General features: G+C 36.6%; 1 protein-coding gene across 1 annotated transcript; it reads right to left on the bottom strand.

Annotated features, from left to right (window-relative positions):
• Positions 1 to 560: 560 nt before the first annotated feature.
• Positions 561 to 12,633, bottom strand: LOC137406061 (sodium/potassium-transporting ATPase subunit beta-1-like). The gene is made up of 9 exons (XM_068092582.1): positions 12,531 to 12,633; positions 11,720 to 11,786; positions 11,490 to 11,608; positions 10,380 to 10,520; positions 8,949 to 9,068; positions 5,806 to 5,987; positions 3,294 to 3,398; positions 2,604 to 2,742; positions 561 to 1,193 (listed from the first exon to the last, which is right to left on the bottom strand). The coding sequence occupies exons 2-9, from the start codon at positions 11,731 to 11,733 to the stop codon at positions 1,093 to 1,095; spliced, it is 921 nt and encodes a 306-aa protein (XP_067948683.1). The 5' UTR covers positions 11,734 to 11,786; positions 12,531 to 12,633; the 3' UTR covers positions 561 to 1,092.
• Between the last annotated feature and the right edge of the window lie 8,468 nt (positions 12,634 to 21,101).

Raw genomic sequence — 21,101 nt, 5'->3', positions numbered from 1 at the left:
TCAAATGCCTCAAATAGAATTTTAACATTTTTGTGCCTAGCTCGTGATCTGGTGTTTGATGTGTCCTCAGGCACCCCAAACACCAGATCACCGTGTTTGGGCTAGATGCTTATAATAATGGCATGAGCGTGCAATCCTGAATGAACCAAGATTGTACGTTTGTTTTGCTGTGCTCTTTATGATGAAATTGTCTTCTCTTTTGTGTAATACTTTGCCTCTTTTCATCCAGGGATAAAGCTGAAGAGTGCTTTGTTGAATGCCGATACAAATAAAGACTCAAATTTTATGGTTATGTAAACAGAATCAAAATTATCAACATAGCCGTTAATCTTGGTGTTTGGGTAGATGCTTATCATAATTGTATGAGCTTGCAATATTGAATGAACCAATTTAACCAAGACTGTACACATGTTTGTTTTGCTGTGCTCTTTATGATGAAATTGTCTTCTCTTTTGTATAATATTTTGCTTCTTTTCATGCAGGGATAAAGCTGAAGATTGCTTTGTTGAATGCTGATGCAAATAAAGATTCGAATTTCATAGTAACTATGCAAACAGAAATAAAATTATTAACATGGCCGTAGTCCAGTTAACTGACTACCCATGTGTGGCTTTTTATTTCATAATAAATGTTAAATAGCCAGAAAAATAGTACAATGTTATCAGGCTTTGTAAAGGCCAAGGTCATGAAAAGCTGGTGCCAACAAGTATAGATCTTTGGCTTTGTCGCAAAGATTGAAGGATGAGAATACGAACATCAAAATATAGTAACTACCAATGTCAAATACCGACACTAGCAATCATGAGTGTATTTCATAAATATGGGTTGGAGATACTCATGATGTTATGTTTTACTAGCAGTCAAATAGAGCATTGAGTATAAACAAAAACTATTCATTCCACGTGGGACTATTATTAACAGAGACGATTGGGTTTCAGTAATATAAATTATCTGTTTGTTATTTTCTTTTTTTACCAGTTCTCCTCAGCCGTCTTTTTCTCCAAAAAGTATTGATTAGTTCTTGAACATCACTGCCACTGGAACTTTGTTGGTCAAGCACAGTGGATACACAGGTACTGACAGTGGATCCCTCTAGTCAGACATAATTTCAAACTTTGTCAATCCCAATCGGTATGTGTCATGGTGCACCATGTTTTTTGTGTAAGCTTTACAAGTGACAAACAAGAGAGATCCTGCAACAAGACATATCCACAAATTATTTTAATGTGGATTGCAAAATGAGTTATGGAGAGTCTTATCTGCAATCTCCTGCTTGTGAGATCGCCACCTGCAAACTGTTGTTATCTACAGAGATAATGATTCAAACATACCGACACAATGTTTGCCATCAGGTTATAAACAGATTATTGGGGATATTCACACTTTGACAGAGAAGCCCGGTTGCTGTGATACCTACTTGTTATTTTAGTACCCGATAAGCTTGGGTTACTCGTTTGATAAATGAAATGCTGAAAATTGGGTGGTAGCCATCGATTAATGCCTGACAGTGACGGTATTTGAATAATTTGGCATAATTGTCTTTATTGACCGAGTGACAACCAGCGCAATGATTGCGTGCACGATTTCAGTTGCGCTTAGCTAGCTGGCCCTTTATCAACACACTACAGTGGATTAACAGATGAGCTTAAGAAATGACTGATGGAATATTTAAAAATCTTTTTCTTTCCAAATGTGACCGAAGGTTCTGAGTTCATTTGTTCAACATTTAAGCAATTTCGCACATTGATAAAATTGTTCAACTTCAAAAGATTTCATAATGTTAGGGGAACAGATGTGCATTGAAATATGCAATATGAATCATAGCTTCAAAAGAACTTTAACAGAACCATTTACGGTTCTCCAGTCATGTCGACTTTGTTATCTCACAAACCGGACATCAACTTATGCTCTAATTCAACTCGAATAATGTGTAAAACAAAAAGGCCTACCACTGTTTTACTAGAATTGTATATTGTCCATTTTGTGTTACGCTGCTCTAAACTGGTATCCCGTTGCATTGAAAACAGGGAAGGAAAAATTAGTGAATCTTTCAAAAATCATGCTTTAGAGTTATGCTACCTGATATGAACAGTTGCAACCAACGTCTAAATACCCTCAATGCTGAGAAGATATATACGTTTTTAGATATTTACTGTTTAAAATACTCCAACCGTATCTCCAATCTACCTGACCATCCATTACATTTTTACCGTCCCAAAAAAAAACAACTATACCTTATGCCAGACACCAACACTTTGGGAATTTACATTATAAAACAGTTTTATGCAAAAGAGAGTATTTTCTCTTAATACGTACACAATTCACTTTACTATGTATTGTTTTTGTCCCACAGTCTAATTGCTTAAATCAGCATGGACCAATGCAAATAAAGTTAATACGTGTTTAATATCGAACTAAAACAGCTGGTTTTTATAGCAAATTTTTGCGTCATGTATACAAATTTATCAAGCAATGTTAATTTCCATGATACGCTCATTTGAGATTCCAAAGATAGGTAAAAAGAGACTCTTCTCTATGAGTGACCAAAATGTGACCTTCACCTTCGCCTTAGTAATTAAAAAAAGCAGAACCATGGTACTCACTATGAGGTAAGGCCTGAAATCGTATAGCTACAAGGGGTGATTTATAACCCTGCTGTCCCATAAATGGAAAATAATCAAAGCTCCAGCCTGGTTCAGGGTAGTAGTCTATGGGTCCAAGTCGTTCTTTCGATACCTCATCCTACAGACAACCAACAATAAATGTATACGGTCTCCTGCCCAGGGCGAAGTTTTTCCATAAGGGTTTATCCTTTTGAGTGAGCATGTGATTCACATACAGACAAACCTCGTTCGTTTGAACAAATACAGACGTCGAAGAAACAGCCTGCTTCCCTCCCTTCAACTACTTGTAGATACAGTACATCCTCCTATGTGCTCTTCAAATTAATTGAAGTCATTTGAAAAGGGCTTCCTTACTAATCATACCTGTCAGCAACTTTCTAGTCATTTCCTTTAAGACAACTTCAAATAATTCTATCTCCCTCTGGACATGCCATCACTCATTACTTATGTATCCTTTAGATTGTTACAGAAAACAGGTACTTCAGCATTATCCTTCCAACTGAATCATCTAATCAGCTTGCTTTACTTATTATAATTGTAGCCAGTGATCAAGTTGTGCAGAAACCAGGACTCTCCTTCTGTTATTCTTAAGCAAAACTAGGTCCCATGCATCAAATATCAGCAACACAAACAAGCAAGGTATTCTGTTCGCTATCAAACTTTACTAACCGTGCCAAAACATTTCACAACAATCAGGTTCGGTCTCCAGATGTCTTTTATTTCCTCAGGAACCTCGTCTATGCTCTCATAATTCTCTGGCTCCCAGTTGTTAATCTACAGCACAATTCATTTAATCATTTTCTCACCAATCACATCAGTAATTCTTTGAGCATATTGCCTTATCCCAAACTTGCTCATTTCAGCAGCTGTGTCACAGGTTTCAAAATCATTCGTGAACTATGCACAAAATATTTGTATTTATCCTTCCACAAATATGACAAACATCATTTTCTGTTTTGTAACACAAACATACTTACATTCACCACCGTATGGTTCAGTTTATGAACTTTCTGTTACTACAACCTTCAATTCAATATCTTGACTCCTCAGTACTATTAGATTACCAACTTTTAAAACTGTTTTGTTCAACTCAGTTAATAATTTCTGACTTCTGCCTTTTTATTATTCTTCCTTTTGACATGTAATGAAAAACATCATTTTGCTGATGATGATAAATGTCAATAAAAAGATATCCATACATGCACAGCCAGGAGAAGCTGCAAGATGAACCATTCACAGATTTTCCAAACTTTTTTCAATTTTGAAAACAAAGATCTGACATGCCAAAAAAAGCTCTGAAGCTCACTTGACAATTTGCATTGTAATTTCTTCATAATGAAACCTTTTTATTTTTGATAAAGGATAGACATTGCCTAAGGCTAGATATTCTTTTTGAGTTCATTAACTGGCTCTAGCCAATAGGTTTTCATCTCCGCTTTTAACAGCACTATTCAATAGCTATCAATTGTTATCTTGACTGCCACTCTTTTCCCTGCCACTATTCACTACCATCCACATGTTTGAACACTCACCTGTCTGCGCATGTAAATTAGTAAGATAACTGGGGTAACGCCCTTTCACGTTTCCAGCACCTGATCATCAGTGTCAGCCTAAACAGGGTGTAGCTCATGATCGAGCATAATTACATGCATGGTTTATGGAAACCTTCCCAATGAGTTTAGACCTTGTAATTAATTAGCATAACACCCATCAAACCGACACAATCAGCTAAACTCTGGGTAGTTTCCAGGGTTTGCTAATCGCAAACATAGCCAGAGGAGATGGCTTGAAGTGTTCTTAAAAGTCAGATGGAAATGTTTGTGTTTCTGGTACGCATTGGCTTGTGGCTATCGAGCAGTAAAAGATTTTAGGATAGGTTGACATTCTCAGCAGCATAGATGTAAAACAGCAATTACAGTTTTTCAGTAGATGTATCGCCGTAAGTAGAAGTCATTTTTACAGTCTTTCAAAGCAGTTTGCTTTGTCACAGCCAATATTAAAAATGAAAAATCGGTACTACTACATGAAACTCACCAGTCAAAACACTCAACCCGCCATTTGGCAAGGTATCATGTTTACCTAAATCATGTGGGCAATTTATTGCTATTAGCTCACACTCTGAGTGTCGAGCACTATACAAGATCGGTTCAGTGATTTCTTTTAATGTTTGAGGTGATCCGATTGCCAGAATGTTTCACGATTAAAATCGATAAAATTTGATCGCGATTAAAATTCTTAGATCAATCAAAAGTGTGATTATGATGTCTATAGTTACAAAGAGGCCGACAGAATACAGGCACGTAATGCTTCAACTCGAATGCAATAGCCGATATCCACTATCGCAACTAGTGACATCCTTTTGCACGCATTTTTAATCGCGATCAGATTTAACCAATTTTAATCTAGAAAAATCCTGGCAATCGGACAACCTCAAACATCAAAAACAATCGTAAACGATAGAAAAATACAAATACTTTCCAGTGAAATCTACAAAAAATTTGTGTAAGTTTACTTTAACAACTTTTCGGTACAAACAAATGCGCAATTTATTTTGGTATGATTCACATTGGTGACTGCTCATTCAATACTGACAGTATTAAATTGTGAAAATAGATCTAAAACACTTATGATGCAAATAAAAATGTTTGGTTCCATCAAAATTTTTTTGCTTCTCTTTACCAAAATTAAACTGACTGATGGTTTATGGACAGGATTGCAAGTGTCTAATGTGAACCAAACGTTGCGTTTGTTCATAGATACACCCCTAAAAAAAACCACTGATTGCAGCAGATATAAACATTTTGCGCATATATCTAGAACACCTTTCTATTGTAAGATTTCTTTTTTAAATATTATTGAATTGCCATATTATAAATTTTTTACCTGGCCGGATTTGCTTTCAACGCTATTGGCCGGTGAAAAAAGTTAATATTTACTATAATAAGAGCCGTGACTGTTGGTGCATCAGAAGCCATGATTAGAGGTTGAAAGAAAAAGATTGCACAGCAAGGAAATCAAACCCAGCTGTTTCTAACCACGCGTCTTACCATTTGCTCTCCTCGACCACCTTTCCACATCTAACAATAAATGTACACATAGTTATTACACACGACGAGCTCTCATGGCAGCACGGCACTGCCAGCGTACTAATCAAATCAAACATTAGTAACAAATATCTTACTCTGTTTAGCTTGAGGATCATGCAAGGGAATCCTTCAAACCACCCATAGAAGTCCTCGTATACGCAGGGTCGGATGTAGTCAAGCTTAAACTCGCAAACTTTCTCAGGATCTGGGTCTGTCCTGCCATCGGTGCAGTCGATGAAGTTACCATTCTCAGATGTCCATTGATCTGGCTCATAGTCTTCAACAAACAGACAAACCTAGACTTATCAGATAATCCACAACAGATAATCGTAGACAATCGTAGTTCGGCACACATTTCTCTTGGTGAGTTTAATTAGAGCATATGGATACATAAAAATACTTGAGAGATAAAATTCTTGTCTTCGTTAACTCCTTACACTGTATCTATCAATCTTATAATTAATTGTAACTTCTACTGTGATTTATTATCTCTTGCAAGTACCATTTAAAGTTAATGTTATGGATGTTAATGTTATTGATGTTAATATTATAGATGTTAATGTTATGTGTTAGATCAATAAAAAAAGCTCACAGATGCTGTTTAGCTGGCAAATAATTTAAATTACTGCTGGTTTCTTGAAGTGGTTCATGTAGTGCATAAATAACCTTTAGTGACTAATGCAAAATGAACCATTATGAACTTACATTGAACCATGAAATGAACGTTTCAACACCAAATTTAACTTTAGCTGAAACATTTAGTCTCATACTATTTACGGCAAAGCTTTATGTAAGCCTTTAAATGAAAAAGTCCATGTGGCGAATCATCTTCAGATAAGAAGATGTACACATTTTAAGGCAAGACTGAACTTTTTTACAAGACTGTACACATTTTTGGGTCGTTCTTTAATATTTATATAAATAAAAAATAAACTCGAATATATAGGATTTGAAGATATATATATAATATATATATATATATATATCTTCAGAGGAAAAGGGTTTCCTCACCCTAGTTCACCCAAGTAGGTGGTAATGTCTGCTCAAACTTGGGTCTCCAAACACTGAGATATATCTATATATATCTCAGTGTTTGGGCAATCCTCATTCGTTTGTCCAGTTAAAGCGATATCGTTTTAGGAACAAAAATTCAATTAGCCAGGATTTCAACTCAGAACTTCCCGGTCTGCAGACAGGTGTGCTAAACTAATAGGCCAAAGCACTACATTGCTATACAGTAGTATGATTGTAGACATACTAATTACATTGATTGCACTATGCACCACTTGAAGTGCTTGGGAAAATACTATTGGTTATCCTGATTGCGCAAGAAATTATTGCGTGTAACATAATGATTTCCCATGCAATCATTTCTCAGAAATCATTTCTCAGAAATCGTTACGTGTAACGTAATATTTATTAGGCTGGCTTCAGGCACGCCTCGTACTATAGATTAGAGCTTGAGACTAGCTCAAGTTACTGGCTTAAGCTACTCAAATCCATTGGGTAAATTCAAACTCATATTATTATCCATGTAACAGCAGGCATTCATCTCATATACATATTTGCTGCCGAAATGGATTTTCAAGTTTTAAATGTGCTTAATTTCATAGCGTGTTTTACTTGATGAACAATGCAAATTTAATACAGATACATGTACATGTATATATCTACACTTAGGTTTCAGTATTTTATAAACCGAGAATTATTTCAAGCCTGTAACCCCAACTTTTAATACTTCGATTATTGGCTATTGATGATTTGATTATTGACTATTGATAAACCATCCACAATTCCTATAGATAATAACAAAAGTTTATATAACATCTAGTTTTCATGCTTCCATCTTATCAACTATCTTCTGTAATGAACTACGGGTAGCATATGACCTTGATATGATTGATTATTATTTGAATTGATGTCCGAAAAAAGGGACAGACCTTCATATTGCATTTAGGTCAGGATGAATGTGCCAAATCGTTTCTAATCTTACAGGATATAAAGCAATGAGTAAGATATAATCTGCCTTATATTTTGTTGACCAAGGCTATAAGCAACTCGATGATACCGTTTTTGGTATCCCGTTACCATGACAACACATTGTAATAATATTTAGAGCGGAGCACCTAAGTGTTTGTAAACCAGCAAATGACTAGGTAACAGATTAGCATATAGATTTGATGGAACTGGGTAATTTCGGAAGAAAGAGGAATAGTTAAACAGAAATGATTCTAAAACGTACCCACATCTCGTTGCATACTCATTGTAGCAGAATTTTGATTACAAATCTCCGCTGAGTTGTTTATCAGTCTGGCAAAGTTTTTGAATGTCAAGGATGAGTAGAACTATTTTCTAGAAACTTAAGACACAAAAATATAATTTCTTTTCTATAACATTAACGCCATAAACAAAAAAGTGAACTGCATTATTTTGAGATAAAGTGAAGTTTATATGATATAGAGCAGTAACATTAAAACAAGTTGTTCAACTGCAATATGGGAACCAACCACAATAGTGGAACCAACCAAAATAGAGAACCAACCACAATAGGGAAACCAAGCAAAGTGGAGAGCCAACCACAATAGGGAAACCAACCACAATAGTGAAACCAACCAAAGTAGAGAGCCAACCACAATAGGGAAACCAACCACAATAGTGAAACCAACCGAAGAAGAGAGCCAACCACAATAGTGAAACCAACCAAAGTAGAGAGCCAACCACAATAGGGAAATCAACCACAGTAGGGAAACCAACCGAAGTAGAGAGCCAACCACAATAGGGAAACCAACCACAATAGTGAAACCAACCAAAGTAGAGAGCCAACCACAAAAGGGAAACCAACCACAAGTGAGAAAGCAACCACAATAAGAAAACCAAGGTAGATAGGGAAGCAACCACAACAGGAAAACCAAGGTAGATAGGAATCCGCCACTATAGGGAGACCAACAAAAATAGAGAAATCAATAACAATAGGGTAACCAACTGCAATAGGACAGCCAAACACAATAAGGAAACTAAAATAACTGAGGAAACCAGCCACAATTGGAAATTCCCTCACAATAGAGAAATCAGCCAAAATTAACCAGTAGGTATGGAATACCATGACTAACTCCGAGTGCTAAGATTAGGCTTGTGCTAACAAAAGGTGGTTAGAGTAGCTTGTGTGGTTAGACTTAGTTCTTCTATGAAACAGAGATTTTAATAAAATTAATATAATTAGCATAGAATAGGAAATCACCTGAAAGAAATGATTCGTACATGAGATCCCTTATATAGCTAGTCTGTGTTCTATTTGACCTTCTATATCTTATTAATGTTGACTTCCTCTCTTGGTCCAATATAGGAATATGGCTGACTCCTAAAAGACACCAAAGCAGTATTAGTCAGAAAATGCTATTCTATAAAGCAATCAAAAGTTGGCTTAGCAGAACAATGCTAGAACTCTAAATGTTTTTTTTTATGAATTAATACAAATAATAACATTAGTAATAACATTAATAATCATTATACATATAATGAGATAATTAGCTGACTTATGAGAGAGGTAAATAAGAAAAGAGTGGGCCTAGACGACTCAACTGGAGATCATATAGGTGAAAGGTGCTGATCATCTCATCTTAGAGGATATAAGCTTATGGCGGCTTATTTAATACGAATATAGATTGTTATAAATGTAGTTAGCACTTCTGATAATAATAATAGTAGCGATCAAATTATGATAAGATCACCGACACAATGAACCCAGACTCTGTGCACTACTTTGAAGACAACTTAAACATCAAAAAGTGTTTAAAAACAATGTCAAAATGCAATTATGAAAAAGGAAAAACTAACACAGAAGTATTTGTTATGTGAGCCATCTAGAATTTGTAGGCATTGGAAAAAACAAATTTTGCAATTTCGTCAAACTGTACAAGTTGCTTGTATGTTTTGCAATTTCGTCATGGAAACTTAGTGATAGTCACTGCGTTTTTTTGCAAATTGCAAAATTTGAACTTGTATGTCAAGCAACTTTTTTTTGCAAAAAAACAAATTGCAGAAGGAAGGTACCAATTATGTTCCTGAATGACTTGAACTATTATGTCCCTGAATGACTTGAACTAAATACTAAAATAACGGGTTAGATGGTGAGGTGTGTCATCAATCACATCAGCAAAAACAATCTTTATGTTAAATATCTATCGAATTCAAAATAGGTAATAATCAAGTAGTAGAAGCTAATTGGTAGAAATAATTTTAATTTTAATAGTGATTCGGCTTGTCTGACTCAAAGATTTTATGCTGTCTTCCTAAATTTCGATATCTATCAACATCTTTCAAACTTCCAGAATAATCAAATCGCTTATTTTTTACTGATTATTTATGTTTGCTATGTATACTTCGTTTTTTTTTCTCAAAACCCAGCAATAATTTTTCAATTTACTGACCGAATTTACAGCTAGGTTCATATCTGAAAGAATGCATTTCTGTCAGTAGTACAATTAACACAAACAATATTGTTAGCTCAACTGTTATAACAGTCTAACTGCTCTGTGTGTTAACAGATATTTCAGCTCGATGCCCGTTACATTGTCTGACAAGATTATGGACTGTTTAATTAACAATAAAAACACTATGATGTGAAGTTTTTAGGCGATATAAGACAATTCTACAAGAAAATGTGATATACCTGGAGAGTAAGCAAGGCCATCATCTCCGGAGTAGATAGGGTCATCAAGGTTGAGAATAATTCTGCTCCAAGTCATCCATATGCAGACATTGAATGCCCCGAGACCAAGGTAGAAGCAGGCGTACATGGTCACTAGTCTTCCTACCATGTAACATAACTTAGTTAATCATAAACTTGAGATATTATTAAGATAAACTTACACAAAATTTCAGTTGACTTTAGCAGAAAGTAGTGGCATTTCTCTATCACTTGTGATTGTTGTTAATGTTTAGGTGATTTGATAGCCATGATGTGTCAAGATTAAAATCAACAAAACTCGATCACAGTTAAAATGCTCAGTAAAAAAACCTGTACGAAATGACATCACTAGTTATTATCATTGCTATAGTTGATGCTGGTTATTGTATTCAAGTTGCAGCGTTACGCGTCTTTATTCTGTCAGTTTCTTTGCAACTATAGACATCATAATCAAGATTTCGCTTGATCTGAGCGTTTTACCGCAATCAAGTTTTGTAGATTTTAATCTTGAAACATCCTTGCATTCAGATCACATCAAGCATAAAAAACAATCGCAAATGATAAAAAAGCACCCATACCTTCTGTTAATTCAAGGACTCATCAGCTGTCATGGTAACTGGAATTTGCACGGTACAGTAATTATTTAATGAAAATGTTACATTTAGATTTGATCTATACTATTTGAAACAGTTTTGTTATGTTTTTATGAGGTTGGAGTGGTTCCTAGTTTAATAAACTGCATTTTCCAAGTGATGAACTCCAACCAGCAGGTTTACGCCAAACCATACGACCACCGCTGCTAGTACTCTGGATGTCTCGTGCGCCGTCGGAGATCATCTGGCTTTGATAAAATGCAGAGAGTTCACAGAGCGATTACAATATGCTGGATTAGATGCAAGAGTGTATGTCTGCCAAAGCAAATGTCCTGGGTTTGAATCCCGTATGAAGGGATCTTTTTCCCAACCTTCAGCATTGGTTTCAGACAGACAGACAGACAGACGAACATGGCTTTCACTGTAGTAAAGATTGGAATATGCTGTAGATTGTTAGCCGGTTTGCAGACTAACATAATATTACTACTAGGAGACTAACCCCATTGAAACCTTGTGCGACCGAGAAATTCCTTTTTGTCAGCGTCGTAGGAGCTTCTCAAAATACTGATCAGGCTGCTCCATTTTCCTATGGTTGGTTCTTTCTCCACATGAGCCTGTCTGCAACCAGGTAGTTCAATGAGAAACACAACTCGCTGCAGTTTGTCGTTTAATGTTGTAAGTCGAAACAAACATAACAGAAGAAAACTGCAAGCAAATTGAGATACACACCTGTATTCAGTCATGGCTGACTTTAGCCTTTAACACTGTGGATGCTGACAGTCTCTCGAGTATAACTCTACAAAGTGTGGGTATGTAACAAGTGAGATGTCATAAAATTGGCTAGCCGATGCTTTTCAAAGTTGACATCAGATTGATACGCTCTTAGTTTGCAAGCACTGAGTCGATTTTAGCAACGTCAGCCTTGAAATAGTTTTCCTAGCTACGAGTAAGTAGTTTAAATCATATGACTTTTTTTATCAGCCACTTGAAGTGTCTCAGCTTTTTTTATATCATATTGAACTAGTTTAAACATGACTTGAAAACTGAACTTGAAGCCATTATAAAAAGCAAACATTTTCAAATACCTCACTTATCAAACAATGCTAGGCGGTTGCAGCTTGTATCGCTAACAGATATATGGACACAGAAAGATTCTTATAAAGTAAAATTTCGCTTGCAAAAAAAATCCATTCATGAAAATCGTAAAACTTTAGGCTACCATCTCAGGATACAGAATCTGCACACACGAATATTTGTAGCATGAAGGCGCGTGAACAGATGTTTGGCTATATAATTTACAGTCGTAAACTTAACGCATGTAAAATCGATATTTTGTAAATCAACTATGGTAATAGTTTGGCTTGATCTGAAACTATATTAAACAACACTGTACAAGGTTTGAAATGCCTGTTACTACACTTCAGTATATTATAAATTGCGCCTACAGTGTCTACAATCAGATACTTACGGTTAACTATAGGTATCTATGGTTAAGTAACTCAAGTTCTATTTAACTAAACTTATACAAATATATACTTACTTGATGTCACTAAGAGACTTGAGATAGCCAAGCAGCTATCGTAGAGGATAGGAAGTAATTTCTGATGGCTTATCTAGGCATAAAAGCTCAGGAGGGTTCAAGGATGCTGTGAGTTATGTTGAAAGCATTCAACCGTAGCTAATTGATTTCACCGGTGAAAGAGCCAATGAAAGAACGCGGCTTTCTGCAAGAATTAGTCAACCTAATCAACCGTTTGCTCCATAAATACAATTAATAATTCAGAAAGGAAATTATAAAAATTAACTGAATTTAAAGCTAAACAACCAAAAGAATGAATGATAGAAAACGTCAATTTTTATGGTAATTTGAATGAGTCAAAAACTTTGTTTTAAAAAAAGATCAAAATATGCTACATATACTAACATACTACATCCACCATCATGTTTCAGTTTATGAATTTTCTGTCACTACAACCTTCAGTTCACAATCCTGATTCTTCTGCAAATCTATTAGACTACCGACTTTAAAACACTTTTGTTCAATTCCCTTAATAATTCCTGATTTCTGTTTTTCATTTTGCTCCTTTTTTGGTGTGTAATGAAAAGCATTATTCTGTTTCTGATTACCATTGCTAATAAAAAGTTATATAAGCATACATGAAAAAAAATAATACAAACTCAAATAAAAAATGGAGCTTTTGATGTGTTGTTGTATACATACCTGTAGTATATAGCAATGTTACATTTTCTTGCAAATCATAGCCGTTCAACGCACTGAAGTTACTGCAGGTAACTATGGTTACTAAGGTTAACATATTGTTTTGTTACTAATTTCTAATATGAACGGTATGTACATGTATACAAAGTTTCAATAATTTTTACCATGGGCTGTTTGCATTAAATAATTACTATAGGTTTTTATACAACATTTTCGCCTTCCGAAGCCAAGACAGAAACGAATTAAAATCACATAGTTGTATACCAAATAATTTTTCACAGTAATCGTAGCAAAACATACTTTATTTAGCCATCACTTGCTTATTATTATTTCATATTGAAATAAAAGCACCTTTGCAGTTGTTTTATTTTTGTTTCAATTTATTTCAACTACACAAAACACTTTTCTCATGGTATGAAGTTTGAAAGTTAGAGCGGTAACTGTTGTTATATGTTAAACAAAAACAAATTTTGGGTGCAAAAACTTTTTATTGTCTGGGCAACGCAGGTCATTAATCTAGTCTTTACTGTAATAAGAGCCGTCTGTTTGTTCGTCTGTCTATCCGTTCGCTGTCCATCCGGCGGAGCCACACCAAGAGGTTGGATAAAATGCATTCCATGGCAATTGAACTCGTATAATCAGCTTAACAGCCAAGCACATTACCAACTGCATCACTTAAGCATCTTGCTGCACCATGGAATAATTGTGCACATACATATTACACACGATGACCTCTCACGACATAAAAGAATGTCACAGTACTAGTAGTACTAATAAATGGTTGATAAGGGCTTTGTAAGATCCATAGATAAAGCAGTAGCTTTCATACTATTAGAACTTTATATATAACTCTATGCAAGCAGAGGCTACTTTGACATTTTTTCCATGTTGAATTTTGATTAAAAAAATAATTCTGGTCCTTTTTTTCCATTTTTGAGTCACCTAAGCTATCTCCATCATTAAAAAAATTCCAAGCGCTTATTGTTCTCTAAAAGCTGGTTATAGAGAAGACAACTCAGTATAGCTGCTCATTTGTGGTAACAGCTAAGAATTCCTTAGTGTTTTTTGCCATTTCAGACATTACAAACAGATTTACAGCTGCTTCAGTATGATTGAGCTTGTCAAAAATGAGCTCTATTGCTCGTTACAAACAGGATTAGGGATTGCATGCTAGACCAATATATCTAAATTAATGGATATCAGGAGTGGCATGTAACTTCTTTGCACTCAGAATCGGTGGTCAATCAAATAGTGAAGTCACAGATTAATCAGAATAATGTAAATATTTTGAATGGTAAAATTTTTTTATTTATTTTTGGTTTGAAATATTAGCCTAATATTATGGTATGTAAAGACCAATGAGTAAAAAAAATGTACAATAAACATGGACACAGGTGCAATCGCAACACAATATTTTCTATGCATTAAAAATTGGCTCCAATTTGAACCAATGGCTCGAAAAACTGTGCCTTGTGTCTAAAAGAAAATTTTTTATATCATATACAGGCCACACCAAGCTTCATAAAACAAACGCAATGAACTCATCAGCGCCTGAAGACACACTAGCAAATTTCTACAGTCAAATTTTAAAACCTGATGTTTCTAGCTTTCTATGAATCCTTTAATGACCATAATCACCCAGCTACGAAGTTTTAGTAACTTCAATACTTCCAGCTGTTTATAAAGTAACCAAAACTGGTACAAGCACTTTATCTGAAGATAGTAATCAAGTGTTATATCTAAAGCTATAGACCTAGCCTGTTTTATTGATTTTATATATATACGTAGATGTAGATGTTATCTTATGAAAACTACTTTTTAACTGTTTGATGAATGTTTAATTTTTTAATGTTTTATTGCAAAGTTTCAAAGCTAAGGTTGATATTATAGGTATCTGTGGTACACAAATGTTCATATCACCAAAATTGGCATTATTTAGTTTTTTAATTGTACCCTCACGCTGTACTCAGGTCACGCATTAGAAGTACACCACTTGCAGATTGTGTTGACTGTCTTAAATAAAGTTTAAAGGTTGTTTTTACGCAGGAGAGTTTTTAAGATTTACATTTCATACTTTTTATAATATAATATAATATCAGGTTCTAACAGACTTATTGAACAGTATTTATACTAGCAGCACTCTGGTAGGTCAGTGTGCTATAAGAACTATCGGGTGTACTAGCTATATGTACTATTGTTCTATAATGCAAAGAAGCAATTAATCAGGTGCAAAAGGTAGGGCGTTGAGGTACCACACTGTTAGTGGTGATTTCAAATAATATACTTTGCAATATTTTTTTCTAACGCCCAACAGTGGTCCTTAAGATAGTAAAGAATAATATAATAATATCATGACGTTAGCTGGTATACGGCTTTGCACCTACCCAGTTTTACTAAAGACTTAAATACCCAGGCCTTCATCTTCTACAATCTGGTTAGTGGTAATTCCACTTACAGGCTGCTTTTCTCTCCCTCCCTCTTTCCCCCCCCCCCTTTTTCCCTCCCCCTCTCTCTCCCCCTCTCTCTCCCTCTCTCCCTCTCTCTTTCTCTCTCTCCCTCTCTCTCTTTCCCTCTCTCTCTCCCTCTCTCTCTTTCCCTCTCTCTCTCCCTCTCTCTCTTTCCCTCTCCCTCTCCCTCTTTCCCCCTCTCTCTCTTTCCCTCTCCCTCCTCCTCTCTCTCCCTCTCTCCCTCTCCCTCTTTCCCCCTATTTCTCTTTCCCTCTTTCCCCCTCTCTCTCTTTCTCTCTCCCTCCTTCTCTCCCTCTCTCTCCCCCTCTCTCTTTCTCCCTCTCTCTCTCTTTCTCTCTCCCTCCTTCTCTCCCTCTCTCTCTCCCTCCCTCTTTCCCCCTCTCTCTCCCCTTCTCTCTCCCCCTCTCTCTCTCCCTCTCTCTCCCCTTCTCTCTCCCCCTCTCTCTCTCCCTCTCTCTCTCCCTCTCTCTTTCCCTCTTTCTCCCTCTTTCTTTCTCTTTCTCCCTCTTTCTCCCTCTCTCCCTCTCTTTCCCTCTCTTTCCCTCTCTTTCCCTCTCTTTCCCTCTCTTTCTCTCTCTTTCCCTCTCTTTTCCTCTCTCTCCCTCTCTCTCCCTCTCTCTTCCTCCATAAACTTTGAAATTTATTGTGAAATTGCAATGTATTTGAGTAATGGGTTGTTTTATACAAATCGTTATCAAGCTTAAATTTCAAATGAAAATTAAACTTAAAATTAAATTTAGTTATCTTAGTGTGGGCACGTGCCTGTGCGTGTGCGTTTGCGTGTGGGTGTGGGTGTGCGTGTGCGTGTGCGTGTGCGTGTGGGTGTGCATGTGTTTATTTTCATCAACAGAAACAATGCAGAACAATAAACTGCATATTAGTAAATACATGTATATCAGGTTAAATACAAATTAGTGAGAAAATGAAAAACTATAGCAAAATTCACTCAACCTGAGCACGAGATAATGATGATGGAGCCATAGGTGCACTGTAGCCCAGCTAATGTCGCGCAAGCCCCAAAAACAGCCAACAGCAGCAGAACAGAGGCAGGCCTCAGCCCACCCCAGTCAGAGAGACAGGAGATAGCATTTTACTTGTTTTTTAAAGTCAAATTTGTTTACAATTTTCTTCAATCTGTCAGGTAGGTTATTCCAATAAAAGGTTGTTTGATATTGAATAGTTTTTTGCTCAGCACTAAATGTAAATAAGGGAATATGAAGATCTAGAAGAGAGTGACCAGTGCTATAAGAGTGCGGTGGTCCCCCATTCCCAGATGAATGAAAAACAGTATGACCCCTTAGCAGCAGCTTTAATGTATACAACTTATCTATTGGACATCTATATGACATATAATTCACACTAGCTTTTTCTGAAAGACTTTAATTTTATTTAAAAATATGTCAGGTGAGTTGCCCCAAGATTCGAGGCAGTAAATAAGTTTAGAATTCACCAAGGAGTTATATAATGTAATCATTATTTCTCGTGGGAAGTACTTTGATAACCTATAGAAAAGTCCAACTGCTGGACGAAGGTCCTTTAGTATGTTAGATATATGAGTAGACCAATTCAGATTATTATCAAGCCAAACACCTAGGAATTTAAAATGATCAGTCTGGTTTAATATGTTATTTCCTATTTGCAGAGAGTGCATTTTTAAATTAAATTTGTTCTGCGGATTTTTCATAAGCATATAATTAGTTTTCTCAATATTGATTGTGAGTTGGTTACAAATGCACCAGCATCGGAAGATTTCCAAATCTGCATTTATCTGAGGTAACATGCTGTTAAGGTTACTTGATTCTTGAGAAAGAGTGGTGTCATCTGCATAAAGAATAGGTTGCAAGCATTTTAATGATTTGCAAAGATTGTTTATATAAATCAAAAACAGTGTTGGGCCCAAAATTGAACTTTTTGGAACCCCACAGGTTACGCGCTCTTCAGTAGAAAGTACACCACTAATTTTTGTTCGTTGAAATCTGTCTTGTAATTAGCTTTTAACCCAATTAATACTTAGACTACTGAAATTTGATTTTGTTAGTTTTCGTAAAAGTGTATCATGGTTAATGGTGTCAAATGCTTTGCTAAAATCAATAAAAATTCCTAAAACACTGTTTCCTTTATTAAAAGCCTCAAAAGTTTTATTTGCAAAAGCTGACAAAGCGTCAGAAGTCCCACGTTTTGCTCTAAAACCAAATTGATAGTTATTTAACAAGCTATTTAGTTCAAGATAGTTTATTAATTGATCATTTACTAGCCTCTCTAATATTTTGCTAAAAATAGGTAACATACATTAGATATAGGTCGATAATTTGAACATAGAACACAATCACCTTTTTTAAAGACAGGCTTAATTCTAGCAATTTTCATCTTTTCAGGAACCATACCTTGAGTAATGCTATTGTTAATTAACTTAGTAAGAGAGATCACTAACAACTGGCTAGCTGCTTGTAAAATTTTACCAGAGATATTATCTAGTCCTGAAGCCTTGTTGGCTTTAATGGACTTTATTAAATTTTCCACCATTCTACTGTTAACAGTTGATATATTAAAATGTGTGGTATTTGAATGTGAGTAATTTTCAGTACTAGGTAGGTTGTAGATTAAAGCAAAACATGTCTTATTTATTTGAGATAAGTAGTAAAATCTAACGTTGCCCTAAATTATTTCATGTAATTCCGATATGAATAACTCAGTAGATTTTTTACAAGAGCAAATAAAAAACTTGCCAACTAAATATAAAAAATAGCCGGTGTTCATTAAAATAGTAATACTATAATAGTCTGTAAAACTGATAACACTTCACCAGCTGTATAAAGCAATTTTGATGAAGTCAGCAAATATTTTGCAGATGAGCTAGTAGGTCAGGCAAAATCTACATAAATGGCTTTTGCAATTAGACATCCACAAATGTTAAAGCCTAAAGGGAATCAAAGCACAACTACCACTGATAGAGTAAACAGAGAGGTCTAGTGATAAAGGTGTTGAGAGAGGTTACTTGTAAAAAACAAAAGCATTTTATAGATTCATACCCAACCGCAAAAAATTAGAGACATTGAATGGAGCGCCAAGAAATATGTCTACATGAGGAGCAGATTAGAGTTGGCTAGACATAGTTATTCATAGAAAGAGCAAATATTATGTAATGAGCGACGCTATGAGATACAACTCGAAGGAGCACTGATCAACTGCCATGAGATACAACTCGAAGGAGCACTGATCAACTGCCATGAGATACAACTCGAAGGAGCACTGATCAACTGCCATGAGATACAACTCGAAGGAGCACTGATCAACTGCTATGAGATACAACTCGAAGGAGCACTGATCAACTGCCATGAGATACAACTCGAAGGAGCACTGATCAACTGCCATGAGATACAACTCGAAGGAGCACTGATCAACTGCCATGAGATACAACTCGAAGGAGCACTGATCAACTGCCATGAGATACAACTCGAAGGAGCACTGATCAACTGCCATGAGATACAACTCGAAGGAGCACTGATCAACTGCCATGAGATACAACTCGAAGGAGCTCTGATCAACTGCCATGAGATACAACTCGAAGGAGCACTGATCAACTGCCATGAGATACAACTCGAAGGAGCACTGATCAACTGCCATGAGATACAACTCGAAGGAGCACTGATCAACTGTCAAGAGATACAACTCGAAGGAGCACTGATCAACTGCCATGAGATACAACTCGAAGGAGCACTGATCAACTGTCATGAGATACAACTCGAAGGAGCACTGATCAACTGCCATGAGATACAACTCGAAGGAGCACTGATCAACTGCCATGAGATACAACTCGAAGGAGCACTGATCAACTGCCATGAGATACAACTCGAAGGAGCTCTGATCAACTGCCATGAGATACAACTCGAAGGAGCACTGATCAACTGCCATGAGATACAACTCGAAGGAGCACTGATCAACTGCCATGAGATACAACTCGAAGGAGCACTGATCAACTGTCAAGAGATACAACTCGAAGGAGCACTGATCAACTGCCATGAGATACAACTCGAAGGAGCACTGATCAACTGTCATGAGATACAACTCGAAGGAGCACTGATCAACTGCCATGAGATACAACTCGAAGGAGCACTGATCAACTGCCATGAGATACAACTCGAAGGAGCACTGATCAACTGCCATGAGATACAACTCGAAGGAGCTCTGATCAACTGCCATGAGATACAACTCGAAGGAGCACTGATCAACTGCCATGAGATACAACTCGAAGGAGCACTGATCAACTGCCATGAGATACAACTCGAAGGAGCACTGATCAACTGTCAAGAGATACAACTCGAAGGAGCACTGATCAACTGCCATGAGATACAACTCGAAGGAGCACTGATCAACTGTCATGAGATACAACTCGAAGGAGCACTGATCAACTGCCATGAGATACAACTCGAAGGAGCACTGATCAACTGCCATGAGATACAACTCGAAGGAGCACTGATCAACTGCCATGAGATACAACTCGAAGGAGCACTGATCAACTGCCATGAGATACAACTCGAAGGAGCACTGATCAACTGTCATGAGATACAACTCGAAGGAGCTCTGATCAACTGCCATGAGATACAACTCGAAGGAGCACTGATCAACTGCCATGAGATACAACTCGAAGGAGCACTGATCAACTGTCATGAGATACAACTCGAAGGAGCACTGATCAACTGCCATGAGATACAACTCGAAGGAGCACTGATCAACTGCCATGAGATACAACTCGAAGGAGCACTGATCAACTGCCATGAGATATAACTCGAAGGAGCACTGATCAACTGCCATGAGATACAACTCAAAGGAGCTCTGATCAACTGTTTTCGCTTAATTTTTACTTTAATTGTTTGAATGGTGTCTACATGGCCGTTATATTTGAGTGTATATGTATGAAGCAGGTTGTTAGCAGGTTAGGTGCTGCCAGGCAGTGGTTGTTAGCAGGTTAGATGTTGCCAGGCAGTGGTTGTTAGCAGGTTAGGTGTTGCCAGGCAGTGGTTGTTAGCAGGTTAGGTGTTGCCAGGTGGTTGTTAACCCTGTTGGATGTACTGAACCGCACCAGTTTGATATGCGCTGTTTCAATTGTGCATTAAAATCACTGTGTTCAACGACATAACCGATACAATGCGTAAACTTACAACTTTTCACAAAGACATGACCTTGCAAATCAGTTTCATTTCTGCTGTTGCCTTTGAGAGACTACTTATGTATTTTGGCCTCAGGCGAACCCCTGAGACTGACTCACCGAAGCCCTAGAGTTTGATCAAATCTAGGTTAACAACCACTACTCTAGGCTGACAGCTTAGGCTGCCAGCTTGCTGCCAAGGTTACATTGACGAAATACATAAACCTGCTTGACGCTCTGTTATCAATGTGGCCAGAATGATAATCAGTTAAATCATAC

Source organism: Watersipora subatra, chromosome 10 (assembly GCF_963576615.1).
Source record: "Watersipora subatra chromosome 10, tzWatSuba1.1, whole genome shotgun sequence".
Taxonomy (NCBI): Eukaryota; Metazoa; Bryozoa; class Gymnolaemata; order Cheilostomatida; family Watersiporidae; genus Watersipora; species Watersipora subatra.
Note: the sequence above shows the minus strand (reverse complement) of the source record. Positions and strands in the feature narration are given on the sequence as shown.

Excerpts from the sequence above, each read along its gene's own strand:
- LOC137406061 (XM_068092582.1), bottom strand. Across the intron at positions 9,069-10,379 it reads TGGCCTTGCTTACTCTCCAG|GAGTCAGCCATATTCCTATA; the intron begins GTATATCACATT and ends GGTGTCTTTTAG. Across the intron at positions 5,988-8,948 it reads GTACGAATCATTTCTTTCAG|ACTATGAGCCAGATCAATGG; the intron begins GTGATTTCCTAT and ends TGTTTGTTGAAG.